General features: G+C 33.8%; 1 protein-coding gene across 2 annotated transcripts in view; it reads left to right on the top strand.

Moving 5' to 3' along the window:
- Nucleotides 1-14,584, top strand: part of LOC135132449 (cytochrome b5 reductase 4) — a 160,441-nt gene that overhangs the window by 136,432 nt on the left and 9,425 nt on the right. For both annotated transcript variants that reach the window (XM_064060545.1, XM_064060546.1), the window contains 3 exons: nucleotides 9,002-9,117; nucleotides 9,165-9,326; nucleotides 9,380-10,031. In XM_064060545.1, the coding sequence (XP_063916615.1) occupies nucleotides 9,002-9,117; nucleotides 9,165-9,326; nucleotides 9,380-10,031 (930 nt within the window). The remainder of the gene's footprint in view (nucleotides 1-9,001; nucleotides 9,118-9,164; nucleotides 9,327-9,379; nucleotides 10,032-14,584) is intronic.

Raw genomic sequence — 14,584 nt, 5'->3', positions numbered from 1 at the left:
CATCAAATTTTCTCTTAATTGCTTTCTGAATTTGACGAAGACGGGAAATCGGAAAGTGCTGCTGGAAAATTTAAATATTTATGTAAGTCGATCTGTTGGGGAATAAGGGGCACTTCGACCGGATCGAGCTAAGCGAAACGCTAGATTCGGATAAAAATATGGAAAGATGATTGATAACGTAACAGTTTTCGGCTCGTAAAAGGATCCTTTGGAGCGGAATTTTTACGGAAATAAATCGTAGGACTGGAGGTGGTTGAAATGTTTAAGTTACCCATTTTTATGTCCGTTCTGGAGTCGTCCTGGAATTTGATATTAATACTAGAAAAAAAAAATTATAGGAGTAATAAATAAAAAATGTAAAACCTGGTGTTTTTTCTTTTCTCTAATACTCCACAAAGGGTTTGAAGATCTGTTACTTTAAGTGGGTTGATCGGAATTGCTAGGGTGACTAGGGAAACTTGTCTCAATTCTCTGTTACAACTATCTCCTACTTCTAAAAATCCGTTTCGTGAGTGAATACGACACATCCTAAAAGATTCGGGGCGAATTGGACGACGACAATAAAATAATGATCGACTCAGCTTAAAATTTATTTTTTCGAATTGTTAAAGACGTCTGAATTGGCCTTAAGACGGGTCTATTTCATCGGAAATTTTCTGGGGATTACGATTCTGTTTTTATTTTTGATGCATCTCTTCAAATAGCCGAGAAAAACGCAGATTTAGATTATTTTTTTAATAAATTAAATGAATCAAATATGCCAATTTTTGGAATTTTTTCAAAACTTGATTTTGAAATCGTATATTTCGAAAATCTTCGCATGAAATCATCAACACGATATGTTCTTCGATTCAATTTGTCGAAATCCAACTCCCAGAATTTTTTGTAGATTTTTAAGCAACTTCGCCAAAAGTTCAATTTTTCAATACTCCCTAATAAAATTTTCGACCATTTTGACCACCTTCGAAAATTGTCTAGGGAATTTTTCTTGTGGATTTTGACCTCTAGAAGTTATTTTGGCGTCATTTCTTCATAAATTCTTACCATTTTTGCAGAATGGCTTATGTGAAATCTGACAATTCTCATAATTTTTAAAAAGTTTGAATTTTGACGGAAATTTTTCAAAATTCTTGCTTCGGGACCCAAAATACGCTATAATTTTAGAATCAGCACGTCAATTTTTTTTTTATTTTTTAGAAACTTAGCCAAAATTTCAATTTTTCAATATTCCCTTATGAAATTTTCAGACGTTTTAATAATAATAATAATAATAATAATAATAATAATATATTTATTTATCCAGCAGACTAATATATAGTCCATAGTGGATACAACCACAGGAACAATATTAAATTTACAATAAACACATAATGCTCACAACATTGGTACACTTACACATGATTCAATTCCAACAATTGTTTCCTTACATTAGCTTTACTAAAATTATGAAAAAATATATCTAGACGACCATCACAAACAGAATTATATAAGCGAAAAGCATATATCAATGGACAGTTATAATGATGAAAAGTATTGGGTATAGCAAAATAAAATAACTTTGGACATCGGCTAATTTGTCTTGGGATGTTGAATTTGATTTCATGGAGAAGTTCCTGACAACATATCTGACCTAAAGTGAGTTTTTGTAGAAAAATTAAACTAGCTGCATTTCTTCTTCTTATTAAAGATTGTTCATTGACAATAGACAATAAGCTAGATTGATCACAATGTCTGCTTGGATACCTATTATACATTTTTAAAAATAAATACTTTGCAAATTTGCGCAAGACATTCTCTAACAAGTCAATATATTTTTGGTAATACGGCTTCCATACAATGCAACAATATTCCATTCTTGACCTTACTAAAGCATAAAAAAGTATTTTGATACATTGTATGTTAACAAAATCCATGGTGTTACGACGAATAAATCCTAGCTGTTGCATAGCAGTCTTGGTGACATGCAGGATGTGTGGGGCAAATGACAAACTACAATCCATAACAACACCTAAATCAGATATCTGTTGACAATTCTCAAGTACATAACCATCTAAATTGTAATAATAGGAAATAGGTTCACGTGTACGAAAGAAGGTAATCTTTTTACATTTACTTTTGTTAATTTCAAACTTATTACTATTACACCAATGCAGTAACTTTTCTAAACTGGTTTGTAGCTCATAACAGTCCTCAGCCCTATTGACAACTTTTGCCAGTTTTAAGTCATCGGCGTATACAAATGCCCTACATCCCAAGTCTTTTACGACGTCGTTGTAAAATATAATAAAAAGAAGAGGACCTAAATTTGATCCTTGACCAACTCCACTGTTAACTTTATATATCGACGATCTAAATCCTTTACACAAAACTCGTTGTTGCCTATCAGTTAACCAAGATTTAAGAACAGATATTAAATTATTGCATAAACCAAAACTTTCCAACTTTTTTAATAAAATACAGTGATTAACTTTGTCAAATGCTTTAGATAAGTCGGTATATATAGCATCAACTTGTGATCTTTTATCTAAAGCATTTGAGACAAACTGCGTGAATTCGCATAAGTTAGTTGTAGTGGAGCGGCCCTTGACAAAACCATGTTGTTCAGTTATAATATCAGATTTCACATGGGCATAGACAGCATCTGTTAATATGCACTCAAACAATTTAGCAAAATTTGGGATGAGAGATATGGGCCTATAGTTCTTAATGTTCGACTTGTCACCCGACTTAAAAATTGGCACAACATTTGACGTTTTCCATACTGTTGGATACTGTGAAGATATTAATATCCGATTAAATATATGACAAAGTGGAGATAGAAAACAACTTATGCAATCCACAATCAAAAATGCCGGTATGTTATCAGCACCACAGACATTATTCGCTTTTATACCCTTTACAGCCTTAAGAATGTCGTTGTCACTTATAGAGAACCTATTTAAAATAACATTTTTTACACAGTTTTAGCCACATTCGAAAATTATTTACGGAAATTTTCTTGTAAATTTTGACTTCTAGAAGTTATTTCTCAAAAGCGCAATTTTTCAATATTACCGCCTTATGAAATTTTAGGTCCTTTTTCGACCAATTTGGGAATTTAGCTAAAGACATTCTCTTGAAGTTACTTTCGGCCTCATGGTTTCCATTACTCTTATCATTTTTCCAAAATCGCAACTGAAATGTGGAAATTTTCATAATTTTTTAAGAAAATTGAATTTTAAACAGAATATGACTAAATTTTTTCTCCAGGATCGTAAACACGATGTATTTTTAGAATCGGTACGTCGAGATCTATGTCCTAGAATTTTTTGGGACTTTTTATGCAACTTTTCCAAAAGCTCAATTTTTCAATATTTTTTAGGATTTCTTAAGAAAATTGAATTCCAAACCCGATATTTCTGAAATTTTGTTCCGGGACCATAAACACGCTATATTTTTCGAATCAAGACGTCAAGATCTATATTCCAGATTTTTTTTGCGAATTTTTGGGCAACTTTTAACAAAAACTCAATTTTTCAATTATGAAATTTTTGGCCCTTTTCAGTCATTTTGGAAACTCAGTTAAAGGCATTTTCTTGTAGATTTCCATCTCTAGAAGTTACTTTGGACCTCATTTCTTCAATTAATCTTATCAACTTTTCCAGAATCGCCAACTGAAATGTGGCAATTTTTAGGATTTCTTAAAAAAATTGAATTACAAACCCGATATTTCTGAAATTTTGTTCCGGGGCCATAAACACGCTATATTTTTCGAACAACCACGTCAAGATCGACATTCCAGAATTTTTTGGGAATTTTTGGGCAATTTTTAACAAAAACTCAATTTTTCAATTATGAAATTTTTGGCCTTTTTGGATCATTTTGGAAACTTAGTTAAAGGCATTTTCATATAGATTTCCACCTCTAGACGTTACTTTCGACCTCATTTCTTCGATTAATCTTATCATTTTTTCCAGAATCGCTAACTGAAATGTGGCAATTTTTAGGATTTCTTAAGAAAATTGAATTCCAAACCCGATATTTCTGAAATTTTGTCCCAGGACCATTAACACGCTATATTTTTCGAATCAGCATGTCAAGATCTACATTCCAGAATTTTTTGGGAATTTTTGGGCAACTTTTAACAAAAACTCAATTTTTCAATTATGAAATTTTTGGCCTTTTTGGATCATTTTGAAAACTTAGTTAAAGGCATTTTCTTGTAGATTTCCATATCTAGAAGTTACTTTGGACCTCATTTCTTCGATTAATCTTATCATTTTTTCCAGAATCGCCAACTGAAATGTAGCAATATTTAGGATTTCTTAAGAAAATTGAATTCCAAACCCGATATTTCTGAAATTTTGTTTCGGGACCATAAACACGCTATATTTTTCGAATCAGTACGTCAGGATCTATATTCCAGAATTTTTTGGGAATTTTTGGGCAACTTTTAACAAAAACTCAATTTTTCATTTATGAAATTTTTGGCCTTTTTGGATCATTTTGGAAACTTCGTTAAAGGCATTTTCTTCTAGATTTCCATCTCAAGAAGTTACTTTGGACCTCATTTCTTCGATTAATCTTATCATTTTTTGCAGAATCGCCAACTGAAATGTAGCAGTTTTTAGGATTTCTTAAGAAAATTGAATTCCAAACCCAATATTTCTGAAATTTTGTTCCGTGACCGTTAACACGCTATATTTTTCGAATCAGCACGCCAAGATCTATATTCCAGAATTTTTTGGGAATTTTTGGGCAACTTTTAACAAAAACTCAATTTTCCAATTATGAAATTTTTGGCCTTTTTGGATCATTTTGGAAACTTCGTTAAAGGCATTTTCTTCTAGATTTCCATCTCTAGAAGTTACTTTGGACCTCATTTCTTCGATTAATCTTATCATTTTTTGCAGAATCGCCAACTGAAATGTAGCAGTTTTTAGGATTTCTTAAGAAAATTGAATTCCAAACCCAATATTTCTGAAATTTTGTTCCGTGACCGTTAACACGCTATATTTTTCGAATCAGCACGCCAAGATCTATATTCCAGAATTTTTTGGGAATTTTTGGGCAACTTTTAACAAAAACTCAATTTTCCAATTATGAAATTTTTGACCTTTTTGGATCATTTTGGAAACTTCGTTAAAGTCATTTTCTTCTAGATTTCCATCTCTAGAAGTTACTTTGGACCTCATTTCTTCGATTAATCTTATCATTTTTTCCAGAATCGCCAACTGAAATGTGACAATTTTTAGGATTTCTTAAGAAAATTGAATTTCAAACCTGATTTTTCTGAAATTTTGTTCCAGGATCATTAACACGCTATATTTTTCGTATCAGCACGTAAAGATCTATATTCCAAAATTTTTTGGGAATTTTTAGGCAACTGTTAACAAAAACTCAATTTTTCAATTATGAAATTTTTGGCCTTTTTGGATTATTTTGGAAACTTAGTTAAAGGCATTTTCTTGTATATTTTCATCTCTAGAAGTTACTTTGGACCTCATTTCTTCGATTAATTTTATCATTTTTTCCAAAATCGTCAACTGAAATGTGTCAATTTTTAGAATTTCTTAAGAAAATTGAATTCCAAACCCGATATTTCTGAAATTTCGTTCCAGGACCATTAACACGCTATATTTTTCGAATAATCACGTCAAGATCGATATTCCAGAATTTTTTGTGAATCTTTGGTCAAGTTTTAACAAAAACTCAATTTTTCAATACTGCCTCATTATGAAATTTTTGGCTCTTTTTGGATCATTTTGGAAACTTAGTTAAAGGCATTTTCTTGTAGATTGCCACCTCGAGAAGTTAGTTTGGACTTCACTTCTTCGATTAATCTTATCATTTTTCCAGAATCGTCAACTGAAATGTGACAATTTTTAGGATTTTTTAAGAAAATTGAACTTCAAACCCGATATTTCTGAAATTTTGTTCCGGGGCCATAAACACACTATATTTTTCGAATAATCACGTCAAGATCGATATTCCAGAATTTTCTGTGAATCTTTGGTCAAGTTTTAACAGAAACTCAATTTTTCAATACTGCCTCATTATGAAATTTTTGGCTCTTTTTGGATCATTTTGGTAACTTTGTTAAAGGCATTTTCTTGTAGATTTCCATCTCTAGAAGTCGACTTCATTTCTTCGATTACTCTTAACATTTTTGGCAGAATCGCCAACTGAAATGTGTCAATTTTTAGGATTTTTTAAGAAAATTGAATTTCAAACTGGATATTTCTAAAATCTTATTCCGAAATCGTAAGGAAGCTATATTTTTAGAATCAGTACGTCCAGATCTATATCCTAGAATTTTTTGGTAATTTTTGAGCAACTTTTTCAAAAGCGGAATTTTTCGACATTATGAAATATGAAATAATCGGCCCTTTGTCGACCATTTTGGAAATTTAGCCGTAGACATTTCCTTGTAGATTTAGATATCTAGAAGTTATTTTCAGCTTCATTTCATCGATTACTACTTTAAGTTTCTTGTTGGCGAAATAAGTCTACACATATTAAGAAAAAAAAAAAGCCAAAATGTAGCCCCGCCCACCCACCCTGTCTCAGTTGTAATGATTTTTTTTTATTCGTCGTGAGCCAAGAAGGCGGAGCTTAACTGCAAAATCCTCATTTCTCTACGAGAAATTAATAGCATGTTTTTGAGTATCGTGTGAATTTTTCATTCGTTGTTAGATCAAGGGGCGGGGCTTAATTGCAAGATCCATATTAGTATACAAAAATTTACTATTTTAACCATGTCTTGAGTTTCTTGTTCTGAAAAGACGACTACGTATATTAAGAGAAAATGCAAAATATAAGCCCCGCCCACCCGCCCCATTTCAATTGTAATGATTTTTTTTAACATCGACTGCCAAAGGAGCGGAATTTAATTGTAAAAACCCACCATATAAGACATGTTTTTGAGTATCGTGTTATTCAAAGAATACTATATATATTAAGAACAAGGATTAAGCCCCACCCATACCTGCCCTGATCTAAACAGCAATAAAGTTTTCATTCGTTGGCACACCTAGGGGCGGAGCCTAATAGAAAAATCCATATTTCCTTACAAAAATTTACCTTTTTTAACCTGTTTCAAGTTTCTAAGAATAAAAAAATCATCACAATCGAGATGGGGTGGGTGGGCGGGGTTAATATTTTGCGTTGTTTTTTTACTTAATGTACATAGTATTCTTTGAACAACGCGATACTCAAAAGCATGTTTTTCATTTCTTGTAAAGAAAAGTATTTTGCAGTTAAGCTCTGCCCCGTTCGTTCACGGCGAATAAAAAAAATCATCACAATTGAGATAGGGCGGGTGGGCGGGCATACTTTTTCCTTTTTGTTTTAATATGTGTAGACTTTTCGTAACATGAAACTTAAAACATGTTTAAAATGTTAAGTTTGTATAAGGAAATATCGATTTTGTAATTAGGCTCCGCCCCATAATTGCAAATTCCATATTTCCTTGCAAAAATGTACCATTTGACCATGTTCTAAGTTTGTTGTTATGAAAATAAGTCTACACATATTAAGAAAAAAAAGGCAAAATGTAGCCCCGCCCAAAAGCTAGAATAGGATTTAAACGGATGGGTGGGGCTTATCTTGTGGCTTTCTTTTTTAATTAATGCATATAGTTTGCTTTAAACAATACAATTTCTCAAGAACATCCTTCTTGCAGAAAAACAAGAATTTTGCAATTAAGCTCCGCCCCACAACTTACGACGGATAAAAAAATCATCACGACTGAGATAGGGCGGGTGGGCGGGGCTTATATTATCCCTTTTTTCGTAATATACGTAGTCATCTGATTTAAATATATGTTGTGAAAAGATGACTACGTATATTAAGGAAAAAAGGCAAAATGTAAGCCCCACCCACCCGCCCTGTCTCAATTGTCATGATTTTTTTTATTCGTCGTGAGTCAAGAGGGCGGAGCTTAAGTGCAAAATCTTTCTTTTTCTCCGAGAAATTACCATGTGAAATATTTTCTTAAGTAATCGTGTTATGAAAAGAAAACCAAAAGAGAAACTCAAAAAATTTCGGCCTTTTTTCGACCATTTTGAAAATTTAGTTAAAGACATTTTCTTGTAGATTTGCACCTCTAGAAGTTACTTTCGGCCTCATTCTTCCATGATTATTATCATTTTTCCAGAATTTCCAACTGAAATGTGGCAATTTTTAAAATTCTCGAAGAAAATTGAAATGGGGACTGGATATTCCTAAAATCTTGCTCCGGGATGATAAACACGCTATATTTTTAGAATCAGCACGTCGAGATCTAGATCTTACAATTTTTTGGGAATTTTTGAGCAACTTTTCGAAAGCTCAATTTTTCAGTGTTTTTGTGTTTACACTTGAAAATAGTTATTTACACATCGAGCGATTTAAGCATATTTTTATTCATTCGAGTGAAAAATGTGCTTTACTCGCGTGGTTATACACAATATTTTATTCAATTTTGACGAAATAGCACCTCAGTGAATGAAAAATTTAATTTAAAAGAAAATTGAACCGAAAGAACAACTTGTATCGTGTGAAAACTGCTAAAAAATTGATGAAAATCTTAATAAGCAGGCCGTTTCCCTGAAGCCATTTTTAAAACAATTTTTTTGTGAGTGCTTTAAAAATCCAAGGGTTAACTTACGTAAATTTGTCAGGGTTGCTACGGATTCAATAAACACAATTTAAAACGTCAAATAATTAATAACGGCTATTTAACTATGATTTAACTTTCCCAGTGTTCCAGAACCGCAGTACAATTTTCAATTTTTCCATTTTCCGTACGTTATTCAACCCCCAAAACCCCGAAACATTTCCAGACTACATTTTCCAGTGAATAAAACCTAAGAAACCCTTCCAACCATCGCCGATACACATAATAAACATGTACCACAACCGCCTACTTAATTAAACGGCGAACAATCTCCGCCGCCGCCTCCCCACTCGCCCACCTGACCTCCAAACGGCTCCCCGGAGCCTTCAAAGACACCCTTTACTCAGCCCGCATTTCTTCCAGGCAATCTACGCAACAAATATGCCCTCGCGCCCGGCCATTCTCTCATGGACTGGATCCGGTTGGGTTCTTCCGGGAAGGACCTCACCGGAGTGGGACCACAGGCGGGCCATCTATCGGTAAGAGCCTCCGGCGCGCCGCCCCCGTAATTAAATTTCTCAAATAGGTGACACCGACCGAGCTCGCCTTGCATAACAAAGAGACCGACGCCTGGTTATGCATCAGAGGACGGGTTTATAACGTGACAGCATACCTGCCATTCCATCCAGGAGGACCCGAGCAGCTCATGAGGGGCGCGGGGAGGGACGCCACGGCACTCTTTGAAGAGGTAATAAGAACAAAAATAACAATAACATCATTAATATGTTTATACACAATAAGGTGCACCCTTGGGTCAACTTCGACCAAATCCTCAGCAAGTGCTACGTCGGCAGACTCAAGACCCACGTGGAGTTCGAGCCCGAGGAGGTGTTCAAGTCGCAGAAGGCCCCCAGGGAGCCGCCGCCCCCCGACGCCCTCAACGTGGCTCCGAAGGCGCCCAACGAAGAGACTGTGAAAAATGCCACAACCAAGGAACCAATTTTGTTACCGAAATTCGATTGGATCCAGAAACTGGACTATATCACTATTATTTTTTATACGGGGAATTTTTCTAATCCGCTGATAGAGGCTAATCGAGTCGACGAAAGGACCTTTCATATTTCCCTAAGTTACAAAAACACCGTCTTTGAGAACGAGATTTTGTTCAGCGACAAGGTGAATTGGCCGTGTCAGTTCAGAGTGGGCTACGAGACGGGGAAGGTGGAGATGGTCTACAAGAAGTGCCAGGGAAGTATTTGGGAGAATTTCGGGGTGCTGAAGCAGACGTCGAAGAGCAGGACGAACTCGCTGGTGGAGGCTAGGTTGAAGTGCAGAGTAGTTAACAAGGTTAAGGTTAATCATAATACGGTCCTGGTCGAGATGGAGAGAATGGATGGGAACAAGAGCATCGTCCCGCTCGGAAAGCACGTCAAAGTTTTTGCGTCAATCAAAGGTAAAGTAAAGTTAAATAAATAAATAAATAAAACGGGTACGTTGTAGATTATTTTGTTTTAAATTGTTTTAATGTATTCATTCGCCGGGTGTTAATAATTAAATTTCAAATCGATACGAAACGAATTTTGTGATGAGTAAACTCCGTATAAATAATTACATTTGCGGTTATATTTGAAGAGATATGTCAGAGTATAAGTTTATATTGATTGCAAACATGAACATTCGCATTTATTATTTACCGTGGACGGATTAGGAACCATCATTAGTTAATAATGTAGATAACGTATTATTTCCGCTTGAGGACAAATGTGTTGTTTTCGTTAAAAATGCTGTCTGTGTGGGTATTGAAGATCCGTCAGCACCGCAATTTGTATGGGGAAATCTACATTAAATTACAATGCAATGATAATTCGAAGAAAATTACTAGGTAGAATACGAAAAGTCGTCAATTTGGTTGTCTAGTGGTTATTTTATTAGATGAATTATCTCTGAAGCTACTACGAAATTGATTATTTGGAAAAATTTAGATGGAAGATAAAAAGTTTCCGGGTTAGAGTGGGTTTGATTCAAACCGCAAATGTCAAGAAATATTTTTAGGCTTCATTCTAATTTATTAATGTTGGTTGGTTAATCCAAATTTGGCGCTTTTTTTGTTGAAAAACAGCTTTAAAAACGACTTTGAAAAACACTATTTTGAATCGTACACGTTTGAAAGTTTTTCACCGGAAGTTCTTATTCGAGTATTTGAGAATAATGTTACTAAACGAGGGTTTAGTTGTCGTTGATATAACTTAACTTTCATCTACATCTTGTCTTTTTTTTTTAGTACGTGTGGACTTATTTCGACAACAAGAACCTTAAAACATGTCTAAAATGGTAAATTTGTATAGGGAAATATCCATTTTACAATTAAGCTCCACCCCTCGGTTTAAATATATATTTTGTTTTTTTCTTAATATACGTGATCGTCTTTTCAGAACAAAAACTCAAGACAGGGTTAAAATAGTAAATTCTTGTACACAAATGTGGTATAGCATTTAAGCCCCGCCCCTTGATCTGAGAACGAATAAAAAATTTACCACAATTGAGAATTGGAAACGGGCCGAGTATGGGTGGGGCGTAGTCTTTGGCTTTATATTTTCTTAATATACATAGTATTCTTTGAACAACACGATACTCAAAAACATGTTTATAATTTCTCGTAAAGAAATAAGGATTTTGCAGTTAAGCTCCGCCACCCGATTCGTCACGGTTGAGATCGAGACGGATGGGTGGGGTTTCTCTTTTAGTTTTCTTTGTATAAAACGATTACTTATAAACATATTTCAAATTGGCAATTTCTCGTAGGAAAATAAAGATTGTACAATTAAGCCCCCCCCCTCGTTTTGCGATGAATAAAAGAAATCATCAGAATTGAGATAGGGTGGGTGGGCGGGGCTTATATCGTGCCTTTTTTATCTTTATATACATAGCCATCTTTTCATAACTAGAAACTTAAAACATGGTTAAAATGGTTTTTGCAATTATGGGGCGGAGCCTAATTGCAAAATCGATATTTCCGTTTACAAATTTTCCATTTTAAACATGTTTTAAGTTTCATGTTATGAAAAGACGTCTACACATATTAAAACAAAAAGGCAAAGTATAAGCCCGCCCACCCGCCCTATCTCAATTGTGATGATTTTTTTTTCGCGGTGAATCAAGGGGACGAAGCTTAACTGCAAAATACCTAATTCTTTACAAGAAATTAAAAACATGTTTTTGTGTATCGTGTTGTTCAAAGAATACTATGTATATTAAGAAAAAAGGGACAAAATATAAACCCCGCCCACCCACCCCATCTCAATTGCAATGAATTTTTATTCTTAGAAACTTAAAACACGTTTAAAATGGTAAATTTTTTTTAAGGAAATACGGATTTTGCAATTAGGCTCCGCCCCTAGGCCTGCCAGCGAATGAAGACTTCATTACTATTTTTTAGATCAAAACAGGTATGGGTGGGGCTTAATCTTTGGCTTTAATTTTCGGAATTCCCAAAATCTCTAAAACCTCTAGAATCTCTAGAATCTTTAAAATCTCTGGAATTTTTGGATTTTCTAGAATTTCTCGAAACTTTAGAATCTCCAATTTCTAGAAATGATGGAACATCTAGGCTCTAAAACTTTGGATTTCTTAAAATCTTTAGGATCTTTAGAATCCGTAAAATTTTTGGAATTTCTAGGATCTTTAAGTAACATCTAAAGAATCACCAGAATCTTCATAATCTCTAGAATCTCTAAAATCTCTAGAACTTGTAATTTTAAAATTTCTAGAATTTTTCGGATTTCTAAAATTTTTCAAAGCTCTAATCCCTAGATTTACTAAAACCGCTTGAGTTAGATTTCTTAGAGTCTTTAGAACCACTAGAATTTTCAGAATCTTCAGCATCTCTAGAATCTCCCAGAACTTTTAGAAGCTCTAAAACTATTACAATATCTAGAATTTCTGGAACCGGTGTACTCTAAAACTTTAGATTTCTTGGACTCTTTAGAATTTTTAACATCTTCAGAATCTCGAAAATTCCAAGAATTTCTAGAATCTTTAGTCTCTCGAATTTTTGCAATTTTTTGAATTTCTTGATTCCTTAGAATCTCTTGAATCCTTTGAAGTTCTAGAATCTTTAGAATTCAGAAACTTTTCCTCTCCATAATTTTCTCCAGAATGTGTAGAACCTCTAGAATCTTCAGAATCTTCAAAATTTCTAGAACTATTAAAACATGAATCCTTAGAATTTCTAGAATCTCTGGAATTTTTGGAATTTCTCGAATCTTTATAATCTGCAGAAGTTTTAGCATTTCCAGAATTTCCAGAGCTTATAGATTCTTCAAAACCTCTAGAGGGTCTAGAATCTTTAGAATCTCTAGAATTGCTGGAGCCGCCGTGGATTACTTGAATTTTTGTGATCTGTAGAATCTCTAGAATCTTTAGAATTTCTAGAATTGTCGGAATTTATCGAATCTTTAGAGTCTCTAATCTCTATAATTGCTGAAACGTCTAAACTCTAAACCCTTGAATTGCTTGAAATGTTTAGAATCTCCAGAATATTTAACTAACATCTACAGAATCACCAGATTCTTCATAATCTCTAGACTCTCTAAAATCTCTAGAAGTTGTAGAAACTTTAAAATTTCTAGAATTTTTTGGATTTCTAAAATTTTTCGAAGCTTTAGAATCTCTAGTCCCTAGAATTACTGGAACCGCTTGAGTTGGATTTCTTGGAATCTTTAGGACCATTAAACTCTATTACTTTGGATTTCTTGAACTCTTTAGAATCTTTGACATCTTCAGAATCTAGAAAATTTTAAGAATTTCTAGAATCTTCCAGAACCTCTATACTAGAAGCTCTAAAACTACTACAATATCTAGAATTTCAGGAATCGGTATACTCTATAACTTTAAATTTCTTGGACTCTAAAATTTTTAATATCTTCAAAATCTCGAAAATTCCAAGAATTTTTAGAATCTTTTTTATTCTCTCGAATTTTTGCAATTTTTAGAATTTCTTGATTCCTTAGAATCTCTTGAATCCTTAGAACTTCTAGAATCTTTAGAATTCAGAAACTTTTGCTTGTCCATAATTTTCTCTAGAATGTCTAGAACTTCTAGAATCGTCAGAATCTTCAAAATTTCTAGAACTCTTAAAACATGAATCCATAGAATTTCTAGAATTCCTCGAATCTTTATAATCTACAGAAGTTTTAGCATTTCCAGAATTTCCAGAGCTTTTAGATTCTTCTCTTTGGCTTGAGTTTTTTCTTAATATATGTACATAGTATTCTTTGAATAACACGATAGTCAAAAACATGTCTTACGTGGTAATTTCTTGTAGAGCAATAATAACGAATTTGCAATAAAATTTCGCTCCTTTGGCTCTCGACGATTAAAAAAAATCATCACAATTGAGATGCGATGGGTGGGCGGGGCTTATATTTTGTTTTTTTCTTAATATACGTAGTCGTCTTTTCAGAAGAAGAAACTCAAGACATGGTTAAAATAGTAAATTCTTGAACACATGTGGATCTTGCATTTAAGTCCCGCCCCTTGATCTGAGAACGAATAAAAAATTCACCACAATTGAGAATTGGAAACGGGGCGGGTATGGGTGGGGCGTAGTCTTTGGTTTTATTTTTTTTCTGAATATACATAGTATTCTTTGAACAACACGATACTCAAAAACATGTTTTTAATTTCTCGTAAAGAAATAAGGATTTTGCAGTTAAGCTCCGCCCCTCGATCTGACAACGAATGAAAAATTCGTCACGGTTGAGATCGAGACGGATGGGCGGGGCTTCTCTTTTAGTTTTCTTTGTATAACGCGATTACTTAAGAACATATTTCAAATTGGCAATTTCTCGTAGGAAAATAAGGATTCTACAATTAAGCTCCGCCCCTCGTTTTACGATGAATAAAAAAAACATCAGAATTGAGATAGGGTGGGTGGGCGGGGCTTATATTTTGCGTTTTTTATCTTAATATACATTGCCATCTTTTCATAACAAGAAACTTAAAATA

This window comes from Zophobas morio, unplaced genomic scaffold (genome assembly GCF_036711695.1).
Source record: "Zophobas morio isolate AGI-343-1 ecotype UQ-CSIRO unplaced genomic scaffold, CSIRO_AGI_Zmor_V1 ptg000021l, whole genome shotgun sequence".
Taxonomy (NCBI): domain Eukaryota; kingdom Metazoa; phylum Arthropoda; class Insecta; order Coleoptera; family Tenebrionidae; genus Zophobas; species Zophobas morio.
The sequence above is the reverse complement of the archived record's forward strand: the minus strand, read 5'-3'. Positions and strand labels throughout refer to the sequence as shown.